The sequence below is a fragment of the Rhipicephalus microplus genome, chromosome 9 (assembly GCF_043290135.1).
Source record: "Rhipicephalus microplus isolate Deutch F79 chromosome 9, USDA_Rmic, whole genome shotgun sequence".
NCBI classification, from domain to species: domain Eukaryota; kingdom Metazoa; phylum Arthropoda; class Arachnida; order Ixodida; family Ixodidae; genus Rhipicephalus; species Rhipicephalus microplus.
The window spans coordinates 94,183,464-94,206,499 of NC_134708.1; the positions used below are offsets into that span (position 1 = coordinate 94,183,464).

Sequence of the window (23,036 nt, forward strand, 5' to 3'; positions counted from 1 at the left end):
AGAGCTCTTCATACGCAAATCTGCACTTTTCTGGCTTCAGTGTGAGTCCGGAAGTCTTGATGGCTTGAAGTACAGCTTCAAGGCGCCGAAGATGCTCGTCGAAACTCGAGGAAAACACGACGACGTCGTCCAAGTACACGAGGCAAGTCTGCCACTTCAATCCTGCCAGTACTGTGTCCATAACGCGTTGAAAAGTTGCAGGTGCTGAGCAAAGGCCGAAGGGCATCACCTTAAACTCGAAGAGGCCGTCCGGTGTTATAAACGCAGTCTTCTCTCGGTCTCTTTCGTCGACTTCGATTTGCCAATAGCCAGTCTTGAGGTCCATTGACGAAAAGTACTTGGCGTTATGGAGCCGATCAAGTGCGTCGTCTATTAGTGGGAGAAGATACACGTCCTTTCTTGTGATTTTGTTCAGGCGGCGATAATCGACGCAGAAACGTAGGGTCCCATCCTTTTTCATCACTAACACCACGGGGGATGCCCATGGGCTCTTGGACGGCTGGATAATGTCATCCCGCAGCATTTCATCAACTTGTCTCTTCATGGCCTCACGTTCTCGCGTCGAAACCCTGTACGGACTCTGACGGAGTGGTCTGGCATTTTCCTCGGTTATGATGCCATGTTTCGTGATTGGGGTCTGCTGAATTTTCGATGACGACGAAAAGCAATCTTCGTATTGCAGGAGCAGGGCCTTGAGCAGTTCTTGCTTATCGTTCGGAAGTGTGGGATTGACGTCGAAAGCTATGAGAGGGGCTTGGTTCCTCTGAGCAGGTTCCGCAGAATCGGCGAGGGCGAAAGCACTGGTGGCTTCGACAATTTCTTCGATGTATGCGACCGTTGATCCTTTGTTCACATGTTTGTACTCATTGCTGAAATTCGTGAGCATGACCGTTGCTTTGCCTCCCCGCAGCTCTGCAATTCCTCTTGCGACGCAAATATTTCGGGTGACCAACAGATGCTGACTGCCTTCAACGACGCCTTTGAAGTCAGGTGATTCGGGAGCGCCGACTGAAATAATGACGCTTGAGCAAGGCGGAATGGTGACTTGTTCTTCCAGCACATTCAAGGCATGGTGTCCAGACGGCGTGCGCGGCGGTAGTGCTTCTTCTGTGGATAACGTTATCGACTTTGTTTTTAGGTTGATGACAGCACCATGGAGGCATAAGAAGTCCATGCCAAGGATGACATCTCTCGAGCAACGCTGTAGGACCATGAAGTCTGTAGGATAAATACGGCCGTTAATGGTGACTCTCGCTGTGCAGATTCCTGCAGGCGTTACGAGATGACCTCCGGCTGTGCGGATTTCAGGGCCTTTCCAAGCTGTCCTAACTTTCTTTAACTTCGCGGCGAACGACCCACTGATGACAGAATAGTCGGCTCCAGTATCGACGAGAGCGGTCACACTGTGGCCGTCGATAAGAACGTCGAGGGCGCTAGTTCGCCGTCTCGCATTACAGTTAGGGCGTGGCGTCGGGTCACGGCTGCGTCGGCTTGTTCCGCTGCTTTCATGTTGCGTCGTCAGGCCACCTTCAGTAAGTGAGCTTTCGCCGTCAGGGCTTTGCCTGGTTGGCGTTGTGTTCGGAAAGCTCCGTCGCGGCGTCGTCGTCGTCGGAGGATCTTCGGTAGTTCGTCGCACAGCAACCGCACCTCCACCGGTTGCTGCCCTTAGTTTCCCGGATACGGGCTAGGAGACCGGCCCCGCGTTGGGCCAGAGTACTGTCGGTGGTGCGGTGACGTGCGGCGGCTGGGCGACGGCGAACGCGAAGGGCTTCGTGGTGTCCACCGAGTTCCTGTCAGGTAGTCGGCGATGTTACGTGGTCGTTCTCCTGGCTGCGGACGTGGTGCATCGACGGCGAAGCCACGCAGCCCCATCTGTCGGTACTGGCAACGGCGGTAAGTGTGCCCGGCCTCGCCGCAGTGGTAGCACAGTGGGCGGTGGTCAGGGGTGCGCCAAACGTCGGTTTTCCTCGGCGCACTGCGCTGGCCCGCTGGTGAACGGTAGGTCGTCGGTGGGGGTGGTGGCGGCGGTGGTGTCTGGCGACGGAAGTGCGACGGGGCGGCGTTTTGGTGTGGACGGGGAGGAGCGTTGTGGCGCACTGTAGCGGCGTAGCTCATAGTTTCTGGCTCGGGCAGCGGTGTATGGGGAATTCGAAGTGATTGCCGAACTTCTTCTCGTACAATGTCGGCGATCGAATCCACTTGAGGTTGCGCCGAAGGCAACAGTTTGCGCAGCTCTTCCCGCACGATCGCTCGGATTGTTTCACGCAGGTTTTCGAAGTCACTGGTTTGAGCAGCAGCGCATTCTGGAGTCTGGCGACGATTATACTGTCTGGTGCGCATGTCAAGGGTTTTTTTGATGGTGGTCGCCTCGGATACAAATTCTTGGACGGTGTTCGGTGGATTCCTCATTAGTCCCGCGAAGAGCTCCTGTTTGACCCCTCGCATGAGAAAACGAACTTTCTTCTCCTCAGGCATGTCTGGGTCAGCGTGACGAAATAGGCGGGTCATCTTCTCTGTGAAAATTCCAACCTTCTCATTCGGTAGCTGAACCCGGGTCTCTAGTTGAGCAGCGGCCCTTTCTTTGCGAGCGACGCTCGCGAACGTTTGCAGAAATACGCCGCAGAAGACATCCCACGTTCGGAGCGTGGACTCACGATTCTCTAGCCAGGTCCTTGCGGTGTCTTCCAGGTAGAAGTACACACGCCGGAGCTTTTCTTCGTTGTCCCAGTGGTTGAGGGCGGCCACACGGTCGTATGTTTCTAACCAGGACTCCGGGTCTTCGAACGATGACCCATGGAAAATTGGTGGTTCCCTGGGTTGATGCATGACCATCGTGGGCAGGGATGCGGCGGTTGTCATTGTCGCTGCAGTCGCGGTCATGGCCTTGGTCTTCCGCGCCTTGTCTTCTAGAATCCCGTACTCCGGTGGTAGCCCTTGCCGTCGGTAGCTTGTTCGCTGCTCCTGGTTGGCGTCGGTGTCTTCTCCGCGACGTGGGCTGGGTTCACGGCTTGACGGGGGCGTGCGGTACTAGACGAAGCAGCACCTCCACCAGATGTCACGGGGTCGTGACGTGGCCAAAGACAGGAGACTTCGTGTTGGGATTTACCTGTTTATTTGGGCGAACCTGTGCCCAGTAAACGAAAAGTCCAATTACAGCAGCAGTCTCGCACAGATAGCAGTCTCGGACTGATAGCGGCGAACGGAGTGTCGGCCTTCGATCAACAAGTGACAAGCGGCGAAGCGCGTCGGCATTTATACTCCCGCCGTAGAATGTTCTAGCGCAACCGCTGGCGGTGGCGTACGTTGCAGAACAATCTGTACCATTCGCACAGTGGGCGTGATCTTATCGAAATGATCTACTACAGTCCGGAACCCTCTCGAAAACTGCAGGCGCGGTTTGCGCTGAGAATCGTGTGGTGTTTTGGGGCGATAACAAAAGCTTGGGAAATGGAACGTGGCACTATACGCAATAATAAATTTATTAGAAAGCGAACAAAAAGCATCGCACCATGCAATTGTACCCTAAATAGGGGCCGATAATCAGGTAGCGCATCCCAAGGATTCACAAGAACAATATAATTAATGCACATAACCAACGTTATCCAGCGCTGTTGTCACTGTTAACACTTTGAAGAAGAGTAACCAGGCACTTCTATTCCACTCCTACAGCACAAAAGTGAACACAAAAATTACACCTACTTCCACTAAAAAAAACATGAGTAGCATGCTGAGTAGCACAAGGGTTGACCCAAAGTTCGGTTCATCATGGGTAGCTTGTCTGATTTAAGCGCTTGCTTACAACTTGAAAAAACAATGCATTCACCGTGGTTTCTGTTCCTGTTACGTGTTCCAAAATCTTGTTGGAGCACGGCACGCGGGCGTGCGTTCAACGTGCGTCTACAGGATCTTGTTCCCCAATGTACAGTGGCTAGAATGGAGAAATGCGACGACCAGCTTCCGGCTCCTATGGGAGGCGCAGATGCATGAGCAGAGAGAACCGCGCGGGGGCGCTCACTCCCACATTCATGTCGCTGAAGCTCTACCGCTTCGAAAAGCGCGTGATTTCTTTCGTTGATTGACATAGGCGTACGGTTAATTTGACAGATGCACAGTTGATTTATGGGGCCGGGGTGTACGACAGGCTATAAGTCAAACTCTCCTGGTTCACCTGTTATTCAGTCTAAACGATGTGGTTCAGCTATATTTAGCTACACCATGAGAGCTTGGCCCAGTTAACCTCGTGAATGCAGATGAATTCTGCCGTGCTTGAATATGCACAGCACGGTGAAGGCTTGACAAACCAAATAGTAAATGTTCCTTTTTTCATGATGCGCCTCCACTTTTACACCATTTCGCTGAACAAGAAGCCTGCATTTACCCGTGAGAAAAAATAACATCTCAAGCTTACCCGTCTTATATCAACATTTAGGCTGTAGCGTTTGGACGAGTACACGAAAAATCACAGCATATCCAGAACTAAATGATAATGAGTGGGGCGCTGTGTCGGTCAGGCCGTCAGTGTTTCCGTCCACCCATTTATTCTTGCTTAGGTCCGTCCGCGCAACTATACATGCGTCCATCCATGCTTCCGTCCGTCTGTCCATGCATCCGTCTGCGATTCCGTCTATCCGTATGTCCTTCTATTCGTGCGTACATGCGTCAGCACGTTCATCCATCCATTCCTCCGTCCGTCTGCTACTTTGTCTGTACGTTCATGCGTCCGTCCGCGCGTCCATCTAGAGAACACTCCAAGTACCACCATCTCGCATCCTCTATGGCACATACCCGCTCTAGAGCGGGTATATGCAATCGGTAGCTACTTACTACTTAAGGAGTACAGTGGCCATATTCATCATCATCAGCCACGTAGTAATTAAGGCGTGCTTAGGTGCATGTGCACGCCTTTGCGGTTTGTTCCTCGTGCGGCGTGCTCCGCGGTTAGAAAAGAATAAAGTTCAGTTCTACTCCTGCTGTCGGCCTGAACAAGTTCCTTGTGTATTCGCTCACCGCCACAGGCATGGTTATAGAGGACCCAACCTCGGTCCTTATTGCGTGGTGACCTGGACGTGAGTGTCGCAAGGCGATCACTGCGCCATGGACGAGACCACGACTGACAGACTGACGATCAGCACGGAAGACATCGCCATGGTGCATATTCACCTGCCACTGTTTTGGCCACACATTTCTGCAGCCTGGTTACCCCACATCGAAGCCATATTCGCCTTTCGACGCATTACTTCACAGTAAGCGAAGTACCAGCACGCTGTTTCCGCACTCTCAACGGACGTGGTTGCAGAGTGCCATGATCTTGTGGGCACGCCCCCTAAAAGCGATACTTATTACCGCTTCAAGGCAACGATATTTCATCGCAAATCTGTGCCTCTCAGCAAGCGTCTTCAGCAGCTTCTCAACGAGGAGGAGCTCGGCAACCGGCGACCGTCACAACTTCTGCGCCGCCGGCAGTGGCTTCTCAATGACAGTCGGATGGACGTAAACAGCCCGCTGCTGCGAGAGGTGTTCCGTCAGCGCCGGCCACAGAACGTGCTTACAGCCTTCGCTACCGTATCAGACGACCTGATCCTCAACAATGTGGCGGAGCTGGCCGATCACCTCACTGACTATTCATCAATAGGTGCTATGGCAACGACATCTACCGTTCCACTGTCACAACTCGAAGACCAGCACTCTCGCCTCCAGCAATTATTTGATCACCTTGATAAGACGGTTATTGCACTACGGCCACCGTCACCCCCTCGTCAACGAGATTCCGATTGCCGTCCTAGATCTTTTCTGATATCTCGCTCCTGTTCAGGTCCTCCTCTACCTATATACTGTTGGTGTCGCAGCACCTTTGATGCTAGCGCACATCAATGCCGACCTCTTCGGAGCTGGCAAGGGAACATACCACAGATCCTCTGATGGCGGCTAGTGACTCCTGCCATCAGACAAGCCACCTGCTCTACGACTCTGACATGATTGCCGAACATCGATTTTTGTGTACACAGGTGCAGAGGCCAGTGTTGTTCCTGCGATGCGACTAGACCGGCAACGCTCTCCAAACACTGCACCCCTTCAAGCAGCCAACAACTCTCCCATCAAAACACATGGTTAGTGCTCTCTCACCAGTGATTTGGGTCTCAGACGCAGCTTCCGATGGGTACTCGTTGTTTCAGACGTACCCATGGCCATATGGGGTGCTAATGTTCTGACCAATTCGACCTCTGCGCACGTCGACTCGTCGACAGAACGACTAGTATGTCCATACAGCGCATCCTGGTACCCCAAACATTTACCACTGAGACATCGCCACAGATAGGATCGTCTATGTTAGCCTCAATTTTGTTCGACTTTCCAGTTATCAATAAACCTTCCAAACCTGAGCTGCCAGTCCTTCACAATTTAACGTATTGTGCTGTCGCTACTGGCCCTCCAGTATTTTGCCGACGCAGACACCTCGCTGGGGACCACCTTGATATCGCTAAAACCGAATTAGACCTCACGCTGCCACTAAGCATCATCCGTGCTTCGTCGAGCAGTTGGCCGTCAGCTCTGCACATGGTAAGAAAGCGTGACACAAGGGATCAGCTCCCGTGATGCGGCTACCGTGATCTCAACGCGCGCACTATCCCTGATTACTATCGTCTCCCTCACATTCACGACTTCTCTGCCAACCTCGCGGGAGCAGTGATATTCAGCAAAATATACTTGGTAAAGCCATACCATCAGATTCCAGTTGAGCCAGTGGATATTTCCATGACTGCAAGTGTGACAACATTTGGGCTTTCCGAGTACGTGCGCATGCCGTTCGCGTTTATAAACGCTGCTCAGCCATTCCAGAAGTTTATCAATGAAGTAACCCATAGATTACCCTTCGTATTTGCGTATCTTGACGACCTTCTTGTAGCTAGCGTTTCTCCCGAACAGCATTACAACGATTTGCGCCTCCTGTTTTTTCCGCTCCAGGAACATGGCCTTCTCACCAACCCCGCAAAGTGTTTCTTTGGTGTCGAAGACATCGAGTGCCTCGGCCATCGTGTGACTAGTGAGGGCATCAGACCGTTGGACAAGAAATTTAAAGCCCTAGCCACTTTCCTCACCCAACGTCTATCCAAAAGCTTCGAGAGTTTCTTGGGCTGTTCAACTTCCACTGCCAGTTTTTCTCCGCAACATCGCCCGCATAATCTAACCGCAAACTGACGTACTCAAGATCACCGAAGCTCTGTTATCATTCTTGGCATGGACGCCTGACGCCGAATTGTCCTTCCAAGCTGCCAAAAACGCATTGGCAGACGCCACACTGCTGGTGCATTATCTGCATGTTGCACCATTGCGTCTTATGAACGATGCATCTAATGTGGCTGTCGGCGCGGGGTCAGAGCAGTTGCAATGCAACTCCTGGGTATCCACTCGGGTTTCTCTCGCAGAAAATAAAATCAGCAGAAACGCGCTACAGCATGTTTGCCCGGGAACTGTTGGCGGTATACTTTGGCAATCAACATTTCAGATATCTACTGGAGGACTCAAACTTTCACGTCCTCACGGACCACAAGCCTTTGACATTTGCTTTTCATGGTAATTATGACACTTATACTACACGAGAAATACACCTCATCTTTATCTCCGAACTCATCGCGGACATTCGATACATTGAAGGCCCAGTCAACATGGTCGCAGATGCCCTCTCCCGTATCAATAATATATCAGCACCCACACTTGACTATGAAGAAATTGCCGCGGCGCAACTTACAGATGTCAAACATCGGGGCATCCGCTCATCCACATCACTGGCACTGACGGAAGTTCCCCTTCAATTTTGATCGGGCACCGTAACTTATGCTAGTCACGGGGTCGAACTCGATGATTTATCCCACTCTAACTTCACCGTGACATATTCAACAAGCTCCATGGCGCCAATCACTCCAGATTTCGTGCTACCCAGCGTCTCATTACGACCCACTTTGTGCGGCCGAGTGTGAACTCTGACGTACGGTGCTGGGCGCGTGAATTTCTCCTCTGTCCACGCTCCAACACGATCCGACACATTAAATTGCCAATTCAGTCGTTTTTCCTATCCGATGCTCGGTTTGATCACGTTCACATCGACATCGATGGCCCACTTCTACCATGTCGAGGTTCTCGCTACATTCTCACTTGTGTGGACAGATATACCCGCTGGCCTGAAGGTTTTCCACTCACCAACATAACGGCATTTAACTTGGCTTCAGCGTTCGTCAGTGACTGGATCTCACCCTTCGGATGCCCCAGCGTTGTTACCACCAATCGCAGCTGACAGTTTGAATGCAATCTCTTTCGTGAACTAACGCGCCTGCTCGGAGTCCACCATAGTTATACTACCACGTACCACCCATCGGAAAAAAGAATAGTTGAACGCCTTCATCGTCAACTTAATGCCACCTTGACGGCTCGCCACACCGGTTCATCTTGGGCTGATAATCTTCCTCGTGTACTGCTTAGCGTGCGCTCGTCTTTTAAGGAATACCTCGGCTGCACAGCTGCGCAGTTGGTCTATAGTACGCCGCTGCGTATGCCTGAGGAATTTCTCGTGCCAGATACTGTCACCACGCCCGATTCGTTTCTCCGTTTCAAGCTCCGTTTCGTCTTCTCTCACCTGCGTTCTTGCCTTAGTCGCGATGTTTTGTCGACTAACGTCTTTGTCAGCAAGGACTTGGCCGCAGCAAGCCGCGTTTTCGTACGGCGTGAAGGTATCTTGATCCGCTCTTACGCCATTCTACGACGGCCCATTCAAGGTGTTCAGTCGGACAGAAAAAACAGTCCCCGTCGAGCTCAACGGTCGTAAAGAGGTCGTGGCAATCAACAGAGTTAAACCCACCTACCTAGCGACAGCGCCAGAAATATGTGCTGTGAACATCTTTGCTACTGCTGAAACGCAGGTTCGAACGAATCGACTGACCGCTAAGACTGTTTTTGGAGATGAGTGAATCACATCCCTTCTGATCAAAGGGGTGAAGACCTCTAGCGGCCATTATCATCACCATTGGCCGCCTAAGAATTATGGCGCGCTCAGGTGTATGTGCCTGCTCCTGCGCTTTATTCATCGTGCAGCATGCTCCGCGGTTAGAAAAGAAGAAAGCTTACTTCTGCTCCTGCCGTCGGCCTGAACAGATTCCTTGTGTTTTTGCTCATCGCCACATGCGTAGTTAAAAAGAACCCAACCTTAATCTTTACGAGGAGCTTCGCTCCTAAAAAGCGTTTTGTTGTTGTCCCCACTTTTTACAGCGAAAGCTGTTATGAGATCAACACTCGGGTCACGCGCACTTGTTCGCCGCCACCGCAGCCACTGCCGCCGGTATCCGTAATCGCATCGTGCAAAATTAGAAACAAAACCAAGCACCAATGATTGATTGATTTGTGGGGTTTAACGTCCCAAAACCACTATATGATTATGAGAGACGCCGTAGTGAAGGGCTCCGGAAATTTCGACCACCTGGGGTTCTTTAACGTGCACCCAAATCTGAGTACACGGGCCTACAACATTTCCACCTCCATCGGAAATGCAGCCGCCACAGCCGGGATTTGATCCCTCGACGTGCGGGTCAGCAGCCGAGTACCTTACCCACTAGACCACCGTGGCGGGGCCAAGCACCAATGACACAGTGGGGCTCGAACACGGGTGCGCTTAGTGGCAACCCAGTATTATATCACTGAGCCACACCAGTTGTTTTCGCTTTATTGTGTGCTCTACACACTATGTACATCAACATCATCATCATCATCATCATCATCATCATCATCATCATCAGCCTGACTACGTCCACTCCAGGACAAAGGCCTCTCCCATGTTCCGCCAGTTAACCCTGTCCTGTGCTTGCTGCTGCCAATTTACACCCGCAAACTTCTTAATCTCATCTGCCCACCTAACCTTCTGTCTCCCCCTAACCCGCTTCCCTTCTCTGGGAATCCAGTTAGTTACCCTTAATGACCAGCGGTGATCCTTTCTACGCGCTACATGCCCGGCCCATGTTCATTTCCTCTTCTTTATTTACTATGTACATGAACGATGCCGTAAAGGTCCCGAATACAAGTGGTGGCAGTCCTAGTGAACGGACGCTAGCTTTGAGATTTCTTGAGAGCTGTCAGGGGTTCCACCCTTCACAACGACTCAGGAACAGACCCTCCCGGGATAGTCGTGATCGTATAATGGTTCGTACCTTGTGTTGTGGCCGCAATAACTGAGCCACAATGGTGCTTGCGACTTGTTGGCAAACTTGCCTTAGGCAGGCTTGATGTCGGGACAGCAATCGCATTATTACGAGTTACAAAGCGTTTCGCACCAGCGAAAGAACAACCAGTCGTCGCACATTGCGAATAGCGTAAGTATTAGGTTGTGCAATGCTCCAACCCTTTAGAAAAGCATGTTCTTGTTCTCCTATTAACTCTCGCGCATGCCCACTTCAGCCATAACTACTCATCGTCGTCAGCCACTGCATGAACAAACGGCACCAATTTCCTTAAAAGAGTTTAGCGGATACCACGCTGCTCAGAAGATTGACGAAAAATAACATTGTGACTGCGGGCCTACTATACAAAAAACTCTAATTATAATGCCCTCGTTGGTATCAAGCAAGCGTTGCCGTATTACCCAATTAGTGTTTTGAAGGCTCTGAATGGCCGCTCTTCTAGCTTTCGCTATGAGTGTCTGTGCCTTTGGCGCAGGCGTGGCGTTTTTTTTTCTTCATGAAGAGTTATAAAAAAAACTAACTCTCGAGCTATATTATTGAGTTTCCAAGTTTTCGTCATCCTGTTGATCACGGTTTTTCCAGCTCATTCTGTATCCATGCAAATTTCTCGCATTTTTTCACGTCATACAAGCATATTATATAAATGATCTACAACATGCTAAGTGTTAAGGCAATCTAGCTTTTAAAATGGCAAATTCACACCCTAAATCACACACTTCTGCTTCAAGTGTGTGACGTGAATACGGGCCGCAGCGCCATCTATCCTGTTGCCTCAAAAGCGGCATGAACGAGCGGATGGGCTCATCACACTTCCTGCTATCATCATGCTATCACATGATAGCTGAGAGAGTGTAAGGCTGAGGCCGCATCGTCTAACCCAGTTTCTTACACAGATACAAAACGCGCTAGTGCAGGAGCACGTCCTAGCAGGCCTTAGGCCAGCTGTTGCGCATGTGCATTAAGGGTGCACACACAAAGGACTGAGCTCGATCATAAGGTGCTCAAATATAAAAATGCTTGACATATCACGCGTGTTCTCTAGGCATAGCTCATTTATTTCTATCCAACTTGCTCGCTACAAGTGTTACCATGACCACAAGAGAGAGAAGGGAGGAGGGTGCGGGACGTCTCATCCGTACTGTGAAGTCTGTTCTTGAGGTGGCATTGCGGGCACTCATGGTGGCCAACCATATTCAAGTAAATACATAACAGAACCTATTGTCAAAATGAACGTCATTCAAGACAATCAGCCACAAGCAGTTTCTTTCAGATATTCCGTGTTGAGCAAATGATTATGATGGGGGTCCACTTATCCGTGTAGATTCAGTAGTTGTGGGCACATATTGAGCTTACCAGACAAGCCGAGTATACTGGCATGTACAGTCGTTAGCAGTTTTAACACGAATGCTTCGCAGCGTGTCCTGAAACAGATTTTACAACAAAAGCTGTTATAAGATCACCACTCGGGTCACGCGCAACCGTAGTTGCCCGCCGCCACCGCCGCTGGTGTCCGTAACCACATCACACGAAATTAGAAAAAAAAATCACAGCGTATCCACGCAATAAATGATGATGAGTGGGACGAAGCGTCCGTGAATACATCCATTCTGCATTCCGTGCATTCGTCCGTCCGTACGTGCACCCATTCGCGCGTCTGTCCATATGGTGAACACGTCGAGTACCACCATTTCGTTTTTTTATCATATATTTATCATATACAAGTACTTCCATCCAGCAGACAATCTAAAAACTATAGGAGAGTATGTACTGCATTTCTGCTGTCAGCGCTTTGCGAACACCGAGAACGTGGTAATGACGCTGTGCTACTTTTTTTCGTAACATGTGGACATACGGATATGTGTCCGAACGCGGCTATGTGCAACTGGTATACGGATGACTACCTACTACAACTACATACCTCAAAGGGTATACACACCCACGCCATAAAAAGCTATGTCCCTAAAGAACCTAGCGCCAATGACACAGTGGGGCTCGAACCTGGGTCCACTGGGTGCCAGCCCAGTATTCTACCTCTGAGCCACACTGGTGTTTGGGACTTGGTGGTAAAGTTGCCTTAAGCAAGCTTGATGTTGGGAAAGCAATCGCTTCAAAACAACTTTTAAAGCGTTTCTAAACAGTGACAGAACAACCAGTCGCCGCACACTGAGAATATTATAACGAGTGGGTCATCGAATGTTCCAATTCATTACAAAAGTTTGTTCTCTGAGGCCTAGGCCCGGCAACCTAAACCTACTCGTGTCTTATGCTGATGCTGATGCTGATGACCTTTGATGGATGGCGCTTACCCACAAAGGGGGATGGGCCAAGAACCGGGCGGCAGGATACTTAAATGAAACTAAACTGAAAATGAAGCCAATCTGAAAAAGTAGCTTAAAGTAATACTGCCAAAAAACAAAAATGTGTGCTGAGCAAGTGGTCAAACCATCTTTTGTTTTTGAAGGACATAACTACAAATTATAAACTAAAGATCTGAAAAGGTAGTGGTTCACTAGCATGGTAATCTTTTAGTTGCGTTGATGTAATCAAACACAGCGGAGAATACATCCCTGTGGCAGTAACCAAATGAAGTTCCGCCATGTGATAAAATTACTGGTAAATTTACTTGTATTTCTAGCTTTTGTATTGGGGCAACTAAAAATCTTTTTCTCTGATAAGAATAACGATGACAGAATAAAAAGAAATGTTCAATTGTTTCAATTTCGTTGCACCAAATGCATAGCGGTGACGCCTTGATCTGAGCTTTATTAAGGTAATAATTTAGTTGTGGAACTGCACAGCGCAATCTGGTAAAAGTGACCTCTAACTGGCGAGATACACACCACTGTTTATTCCAGCAATAGCTCAAATGCTCTAAATCTTTAAATTTATCCAAATTACCTTTTCCCCATTGCAGGCAAGCATTTCGGAACCTTAGCGCGGTTACGTAAGCCATATCTGGCAAAACTGGGATGGTGGGCCCACCCAGGGATACTGCTGCTAAAGAGTCCGCCATTTCGTTCAAATATAATCCGTGGTGGCCTGGTACCCATAGCAAATGCAGTTTTTTTACGTTATTCAGTACTAAATGCCGAAACGTATTCATCAGCTCTGAATTTACTGCCGTAGAAAGTGCATTACAAACTGATAACGAATCTGTAATGATAACTGCTAATGATTCGCTTGAGGGTAATTTGCGTAGGGCAAGAACAATGGCGAATAATTCTGCCATGAATACCGGGGTATAATCTGGGAGTCGAATTGAAAAAGACCAGTCCAAAGAAGGAGAGAAGATGCCAACCCCAGCTTTTTCTTTTGACACAGATGCATCAGTCGCTATGATATTGCTTATCTCTAGGTGGGCTAGATAATCTGCTAACTGGTCATTTAAATACCTATATGCTAATTGTTTCGCGTTATGAGGAAATATATAATCGAATTGTATGCTAAGCATTGACTTTAGGTTGTGTATTGGACCAATATGTCTAATATTTACATTCAGTTGCTTCAGTAGCGCTTGTACAAATACTATTTGCGGGGTGTGTAGTCGCGACCAATGGGTTTCGAAAAATAAAGTTGGTTTTTGAATGAAAGCGTAAAAGGAGAGTCTTTGGTGTGAACTGTATATCTTTAAGAATGTTTGCACAGTAAGAATTTTAACCTATTTAGCAGAAAAGGTAGGCGAGCTTCCATATACAACACGTTATTTGCAACAAACTTTGGTAGACCCAGACACAAACGCAACGCTTCTCTTTCCAGCAGTATTAGGGGTCTCATTTTATAGGCTGCGCTGCCAGAAAATAGTACACATCCGAGTTTCATGATGAGCCGCACATAAAGTTTATATATCAATATTAGCACATCTCTTCTTAAACCCGCTTTACGGTTTGCAAGCTTCCGTAGCCACCCCGTGGCCCGTGTTGCCTTGGAGTACACATCATCAATGTGACTTCTCCAATTTAATGTGTCATTATATATGATGCCCAAATATTTAAGGGAATTCGCCTGCGGAATGAGCTCATTACTGTACATTAAAGAGATGTTGATAGTCTGCAGAACAGAGAATGCAAGGAGCACACTTTTCTTTATGTTCAGGGTCATATGAATATTTTTAAGCCATCTTTCTATCATATTGAGATAATTTTGTAGACTCTCGTATAATGATTGAAGGTCGGTAATACTTGCGAAGGAAGCAATATCGTCCGCGTACACATATAACTGAATATCCTTAGTTGATGGTACGGAGCTTAAGAAAATGTTAAATAAAACTGGCGACAGGACAGTCCCCTGTGGTACGCCACGTGTCTGCTTATATCTATTTGATGAGTACCCATCTTTAAAGCAGTAATATTCTCTCCCTCCTAAAAACTCCGACACCCACGCAGTGATGTAGTTGGGAAAGTGGTGATATGCCATCTGTTTTAATAAAATTGAATGCTCAACCCTATCGTACGCTTTAGCCAAATCTAAAGTAACTAAAGCACAGTATTGGCGCCGACGCCGAGCCAGTTGTATTCGGCTCTCTAAATCAACATGCGCACACCATATTGAGCAACCGGATCTAAAACCAATATAACTGGGGTTTAATATTGCGTTATTATTAATATATTTCATTACCCGGGCATTCAAAACTCTTTCAATTAGCTTAACCAGATTTGACGTGATTGATATCGGCCTTACATTTTCCAAGGCGAATCCTTTTTCCTGCTTTTTAAGAAGTGGAATCACTTTAGACAGCTTCCATTCCGCAGGTTGATTGATTGATTGATTGATTGATTTGTGGGGTTTAACGTCCCAAAACCACCATATGATTATGAGAGACGCCGTAGTGGAGGGCTCCGGAAATTTCGACCACCTGGGGTTCTTTAACGTGCACCCAAATCTGAGCACACGGGCCTCGACATTTCCGCCTCCATCGGAAATGCAGCCGCCGCAGCCGGGATTTGAACCCGCGACCTGCGGGTCAGCAGCCGAGTACCTTAGCCACTAGACCACCGCGGCGGGGCTCCATTCCGCAGGTATCCAAGCTTTTGTCAAAAAAAAATTCACCAGATTAAGTACTTCAGTTGGACAAATCTCGAATATTACTTTTATCATTGAATTTGTTACCCCGTCTGGTCCAGGTGCCGAACGAGATAAGTGCCTTATTATCTCTGCCAGCTCATCTAAAGTAACCTCCTCGAAATCCTCGCCTGCCATTGGGTTCACAATGTGCAGTGGTAGAGTTGACATAAATCTATCTTGGAGCCCTTTCGCAATATTTTCTACTAAATCAGAGAGCTCACGGGGGCAAAGAACAGAGGAGTCAATATTTTCAGCGGGTGGTAACATTTCTTGAGATCTTAAAAATCTGAAGAGCGCTTTTTTGTTTTAAGCCCTAGAAAGATACTCATGTAATTTCATATTATAACAATTTTTTGCTGTACTTACTGTGCGTTTGAAGTCTGCTGCTGCGAATTTATAATCACACCAATTTTTTGGACATTGGTTGACCAGCAGTTGTTTCCATGCAGCTTTCCGTTTTCTATAGCTCTTAGTGCACTCTTCAGTCCACCATGCACTAAAAGAACCTCTTGTGGCCGAGTCTAATTTAAATGTTGCGTCTTTTACTGATCTTTTTAACACTGCACACAGACTCATAGCCCTAATGTCACCTTGTATGTCCTTGCGGTGATCAAAAGTAGCCCTCAAGTCTTTTTCTAATTTTCTATAGTTGAGGAATGAGTGGGCCTTTTCGGCGACATGTATTCTTGGAAAGTTCAGTACAAAACTAATAGGCAAGTGGTCACTGTTAGTAGCACAGTCTAAAGTTTGCCACGAACATATATTTAGAGATGAGCTTGAAAATGTCAAGTCAATTGCAGATTTACAGAGACCTCGGACAAAAGTAGCAGATTGCGAATTTAAGCAAGATAAATTCTTGTCAATAGCCCATTCCCACAATCGTTTTCCGCTTGAATCTGTTTTAAAACCCTAGGCCACATGATGTGAATTGAAGTCTCCAGTGATTAATATATCCTTTCTGCAGGCAGAGAACATATCGTCTAGACTTCGTGTGTCTTGCACCCCGGCTGGGAAATACACAATTACAAACGACAAGGGAGAAGCGTCTGGTAATATTATGTCTACTATCAAAATTTCACAATCTGGAGTCACACAACGATGAGAGATCGTAGCTTTGTGACTAAACTTAGTTGCTATCAAGACAGCAAGCCCACCACCTCTGCTAGGTCGGTCCAATCGAAATAGCCGATAATTTTTAGGTGAACCTTCTGGCTGGTTGAAAGCCAGGTTTCTTACAGTGATATAATATCCGGGGAAAGTTGTGAAGAAAGGTGTGATAGGTCTGTGGCTGCGGAAAATATAGATCTGCAATTCCACTGTAATATGGTTAGTGAACCTATTTTGACGACAGAACCGTCGCAGCAACTGCTTGGTCCAAAATGTCCTTTCGCAAAAAGTCTTTCTTAGACATGTTCTCAAAGAATTCTTTTTTGGACAGATACTTTTTAGATTTCGAATTATGCGAAGAGTTTTTTGATTGGGGAGATCGGGTTCGCTTCAGAGCCTTATGAGAGTCCATATCCATATCTGCACATGCTTCCGAATCATCCGTAAGATCACCGTCTTCCGTTGTTTTGGAAGTCCCTGCCTCAGGAGAAACCGCTCGCTGACGTGTTGTCGCACTTTCTATTTCCGTACGCTGCGATACCAATGATGTCTGAGGAGCCCAATCGTTCGTAGATGCTACACCTAGAATTTGAGATAGTTGATTGGAAACCAATTGTGCCAAGCTTTCAAAAAGGTTGTTTGCGAGGCGTTCCATTGTCTTTTCCATAGCCTTCTCTACGGCCTCTGCGATAGATGTTGCGAGAGATGCATTCATGGCGGTGGTATTACGTGCTGCAACACTGGCATATCCTTTGAATCTCTCCTGCATTTCTGCTACGGCTTCTCTCCGAGAGCACCTCTTGCGTTCCACAATATCCAATATGGCAAGCTCCCTTTCTTTTGCTGCACAGTCTGCGGAGTCTGCAGGGTGCGCTCCATTACATAAGCAGCACCTCTCTTTCTCAGAACTGCACTCGCGGCTGTCATGATTTTCACCCCACAGACGGCATCTAAGAACTGATCGGCACCCTCTGACGCTATGTCCATATCGCCAACATTTCAAACACTGCAGGGGTTTGGGGGAAAGTGGCTCTACCTTATAGATAAGTGGCCACGCCTTAATTTCGGAAGGTCAGACTGTTCCTAAGAAGGTCACTATCACCGATTCCGTTGGTGATTTTATGTTGTCAATTGTACGGGTGCACCTGTACACTGAAATTACACCCGCCACCGAAAACAAATCGAGCACATCTGCAGATGTCAGGCTTGTGTCTACACCGCGGACTAATCCTTTCGAGCATGTGAGGTGTGCCGGAATAAATGGGCTTACCGAATGCGCTGCGAATTCGGAACATTGCAGGAGCTCACGAATGCATTCCTGATCTGCGGAACAGCACAGGATGCCTCCGCGACCAAACTGGCGGACCTCAGTGATCTCCTGGGGATGCGAAGTGGCTTTTCCAAGCTCCACTTGAATCGCCTTTGGGTTCTTCATCGGAATACTGCCCCCATCTGTAGGTACCAGCGCCACAGGGACACTTCTCGCTCCACTGCGTAACAAATAGTCTATCGGCCAATCCTTGGCGGGAGTGGACGCTAACCAAGGGGAGTGCCCTTGGCCGGGGGAAGAAAATGACATCAAAATTGAATGACTCGCTTCAGCTGAGAAAGACCAATACAGTTACCGGAAAATAAAGAACTCTCAAAGAACAATAAGGATACTGCCGCCCGATCCTGAGCCCTGGCAGCTTCTTCACAGTCGAGCCTCATAGTCGAAATGCGACGTGGCGTTCCACTCACGGTGCATAGACCCGCACCAGATACGAGCAAGCTTCCTTATAACAAAACTTTATTCTTATAACAAAACTTTATTTCTCCTCCTCCTTCACCTAGTAAATCGGGCGCATACCCACTTCAGGCAAAGTTCCTCGTCGTCGTCGGCCACTGCATGAACAATTGGCCCAAAATTCCTTGCCAGTGTTTAGCGGATATTACACTTCTCAGAAGATTGCCGAAAGATAGCATAGTGAATGCTGGCCTACTACCAAAACAATTATTAATAATGCCGCAGTGGGTATCAAGCAAGCGTGCTTGCTGTAGTTACCCAATGAGTGCATAGAAAAGGCTTTGAGAGGCCACTTTTCTAGCTTTCACTGGGACTGTGCTGTGCCTTGCGCGCAGGCCTGGCGTTTTTTAAGGTAGTGCCCCGTGGCTTTGGACCCTGCAGCCAAGATGTTTTCCTAGCATACGGACATGCTATCCCAGCATACTGAGGTGTTGCATTGCCAACATTGCACAGTGCTTGGTGGCTGACATCAGTAATAGCATCTTTGGCTGGCGGCACAAGTGGCATTTTCTGAGCACTCATGGGGTGTCATACGTTTGTCTGTGCACCACGCGTGTGGTGCCGCACGGTCGGCTGGGCCGGTGGCGACACGAGTGCACGCCGTGGAGGTCGAGAATGGGATTGGGACATTCCCATCAGCCCGCGCCCGATAGAAGACGACGCGGTGACGTTCCATCATTGCAGGCGTACTTTAGAGCTGGTGCTGCTGCGGAAAACGGAAGCACGGGAAAGAAAATGTGCGTAAGTTCACTTCGTCCGACCATACTTGCACCAGTATATTTTTGCTGCAGTGATTTTACTGGGCACCTAAGGCAGTGGTAAAACTTTTCAAACCCTCGTAGGATTGGTACAGAACTGAAGCAGCTCTACCACCGGAAATACAGACACGCACCCACTGGACACGTAGAGTCTCGCAAGTGTCTCTTATTTTTTGGTTTTTGTTCTTTGCGCTTGGCGTCTCTCAACAATGGGGTTGCTGTCGTGAATTCAAGTCTTGGGGTTGCCATGTTCGTCTAGCCTGTAGCAGGGCGTGAAACTCGAGTAGGGTTTGACGTAACTTCCCTTCCACCATGACGGTGCCAGTGCACCTCAGCCGAGGATGACATACGTGTAGTCGAGGTAGCGCGTCAGAGTGCTCGTGTAAACCTTGCTGACAACTGTACATAGTGGTTCATGTTCCGACTTAAAGCAACCACTCATGCTCTAACAGTGGCGCCAGTTATATCGCCCCGCAGCGCACACTACGTGGCGGTTATTTGCGCATCAGACACATTGGTCATAGACGTCGTTATTATCAGTACTCCCTCTACGCTTAACATTACCATGAGGATTCATGCACATGTAATGTTCGCCACATTATGGAAGTGCTTAACGACACTTCCACACCTATTGACATAACGGTGAGACAATTGTTGCACGCGTTCTTTTTTTTTAAGATGGTAGGCCATCTTCAAAGTCCTTTTTGTTTCGCAAAATAAATTTTTAGGGTTTTGTTTTTCTTGCACGCCCAAACATTCACATATATGTTGCAACAAAAAGTATCCTCCTAGCGTCATTAGTTTGCGAGTTACACCAAGTTTTCTATACCCTATGCTCCTGTAGCAAAACCGAAAACACGTTTTCAACTGTGGTTTCGGTTTCGAAAAATAGCTTTCAAAGTCAAGTATTGTTTCGTCTATATTAATGCTATGCAAGATACTTTATGCATATTATTGTGACTGTTATATAAGATCATGTCATTAAATAAAACTTTGTGTTTAAAAGCCTTCGTTAATCTCTAACAACAGCCACAAGGGGGACGCACGATGCTCGTCGAAATTTTTGTTGTTTGCCTCGGTCAGGCTACGTAAGGCTTCGTTCTGCATTTGTTCCACGTGTCAACGCTACTAGCGCTGTATCCTTAGGCAACCATGAAGGAAGTGCTGGTAGTATGGAGATGATTGGTCTATACCGAATATTTGAATGGTCGAAAGGCAAAAGAGATTTCAAGTACCTGCACTACTACGGCGATGGTGATTCCAAGAGCCATGCCACTGTCAAATACATGTATGGAAAGGACGGTGTGCAGAAACTGGAACGTATTAGGCATGTCCAGAAGTGTGTTGGCTGCCGCCTCAGAAAACTGAAGAGCCGAGAAATGGCCTGTATACACTTGGACCGAAAAGCTGGTGCGGATACCAAAGGGTCAAAGCACTCGGCCAAGGAAAATATGTACACAAAGGAGGACTTCCAAATGATGTGATCAACAAAGTTAAAACTGTCTACAGTGATCTGTGCTTTGATGAACTTCTAATGAAGTGCCTTCATGGAAACACTCAAAATACTAATGGGTGTTTCAGTGGTCTAATATGGCAGCGGGCACCCAAAGAGGTCCATGTAAGCTTGCCTACAGTAATGTTTGCCTTGCATGATGCTGTGGCACACATTATTAATGGCAGTGTAAGCACCCTAGATATCCTGAGGCAAGCTGGCATAGAACCAGGGTACAACACGATGAAAGCTTGCATCACCGGGGATCACCTGTGCATGCAGAATGCTAAACGCAAGTCAGCGGATGGGACAAAACAGGCCAGAAAAAAAGACGAGCAGCCACCCGAACAAAATGAAGCAATAATGCTTCCGCAGAAGGGCCCAGCTATGAATCTGGTGCATTTTAGGCCTGCATGCGAAGATTGTGACCCTTTTTACAAGCTAGGAAATTTTGTTTACATTTTTCCGAAAATAACAATTTGCTCCAAATATTGCGACGCGAACTTTCATAACGTGCTTCTCAGCGTATACTTTGAACTGACATTTTGCACAATGATTCAAAACGTATATATATATATATCTGTGCGATGAACTATAATAAAAAAATCCATCGATTATTTTCCAGTTCACAGCTGAATTCTCCAACAGGTTGGCTCTAAATTGACTCTTTTTCCCCGTTTTTGCTTTTTTTAGCATTACTTTCTTGATATTCACTGCACAATATTTATTCTACTTCACTGCATAGCTCCAGCTACTAGTTACACAAATGTCAAGGCTTTGCTGAACAAAGCCACCTACTAGTCACTTATGACAGCTGGCATGGCCAGCCTTTTTAATGCAATTTTTGACAAAGATTACCTCCCAATAAATAAACATTCTCTTCGTTCAGCGAACTGGGAGCGCAGAGAAAAACACAAAGGACGAAGCGAGGAACCACACAACACGAGCGCTGTGTGGTTCCTCGCTTCGTCCTTTGTGTTTTTCTCTGCGCTCCCAGTTCGCTGAACGAAGAAAATGAATTACCAACTGGCCCACATTTTGATCCTTTTGAAATAAACATTCAATATCTTGCACTAAGTAACTGGGTAAAATAAATTAGACATGCTGGTTTTGAGGAAAAAGGTATTTCAACGCGGCCTGTCCTTAATAAAGTTTTTTTGTTTTCGAGTGGCCTACCACCTTAAACAGGCTCAGGCACTTGCGTGGCTTTGAGATAGAATGTATGGCTGCCATACAGACTGCCTGAATTATATTTTGTCTCGTGGTAGAAAACAGCGATGCAATAACTTCAAAGGAGGAGAAAGTGAAAGAAAAGAAAAACATTCAAGAAAGCAGACAGACATACAGACAGAGAGACAGACTTACAGACAGATAGACAGATAGATAGACTTACAGACAGATAGACAGACTTACAGACAGACAGATATACAGATAGACAGACAGACTTACAGACAGATTGACAGACTTACAGACACACAGATAGACAGACTTACAGACAGATAGACAGACTTACAGACAGATAGACAGATAGACAGACTTACAGACAGATAGACAGACTTACAGACAGATAGATAGAAAGACAGACTTACAGACAGACTTACAGACAGATAGACAGGTAGACAGATAGACAGACTTACAGACAGACAGACAGATAGACAGATAGACATACTTACAGACAGATAGATAGTTAGATAGATAAATAGATAGATAGATAGATAGATAGATAGACAGACAGAGAGAGAGATAGATAGATAGACACACAGATAGATAGATAGATAGATAGATAGATAGATAGATAGATAGACATCAACAAAGAAAATATCCTAAATTCACAAAGAATTGCTTTACATTTAAAAGGCTTTCACAAAGCAGAGAAGGTGATATAGGTATACCAGTTCATCAATTTTAAATGTATGGACAATATGAACAAATGAGAAGCTCGCACCAACGTGGAGTGGAAGGTTCGACAAGTTTTAGCATTCTTTCCACAAAATTTACGCGGCACTGTCCAGTTCCAACAATCACTAAAAGTTATAAACGTAGGTTTTTTTTGTTTAAATGTATAATTAAGTCTTCACTAATGGTATGCGTAGCTCAGAAAACGTTCTGTAGAGAGTGAACCTTGAAATCAGCCTATCAAGGGCAACTATGACTCGTCAAACGAAAACAAACAATTATAATGCAGAACGTGTCTGCCACCTGAAAAATGCCGTCATGTCTTTGAATGCTTTGTATGTTACCGCAAGTACAGGATAACAGTAACTGACCTGCTTGATATCCAGAGACATAGAAGGCCTCGTTCTATTAGGTGATGCAATATGAACATTGGTAGAAAAAATGGTGAAAATGATTACGACAATTTCTCTTTTCATGCTAATTCACTGTATTGCCACTCTATGAATACGAAGCTCAGTGTATTGCGTTCAGTAGAAAATGCTTCCCCGCTACTTTTTTCTCTGTTACGAAACAATAGAACATTGCCGTATAGAAATGGTCGGATCTTTTATTTTTGCAGGTAACGGGGAGGAATGGCGCTGCTTCTGTGTCATATTGTATACGTATGGTTTGCCTAGAACAGAACGCTCTCAGTACACCGGCTTATCTGCAACAAA

General features: G+C 47.1%; 1 protein-coding gene across 1 annotated transcript in view; it reads right to left on the bottom strand.

The window, feature by feature from the left end:
- Positions 1 to 22,832, bottom strand: part of LOC119165549 (uncharacterized) — a 46,423-nt gene extending 23,591 nt beyond the window's left edge. Inside the window, exon 1 of the mRNA XM_037417694.2 lies at positions 22,692 to 22,832. Coding sequence (XP_037273591.2) covers positions 22,692 to 22,796 — 105 coding nt within the window. The 5' untranslated portion in view covers positions 22,797 to 22,832. The remainder of the gene's footprint in view (positions 1 to 22,691) is intronic.
- Positions 22,833 to 23,036: the final 204 nt, after the last annotated feature.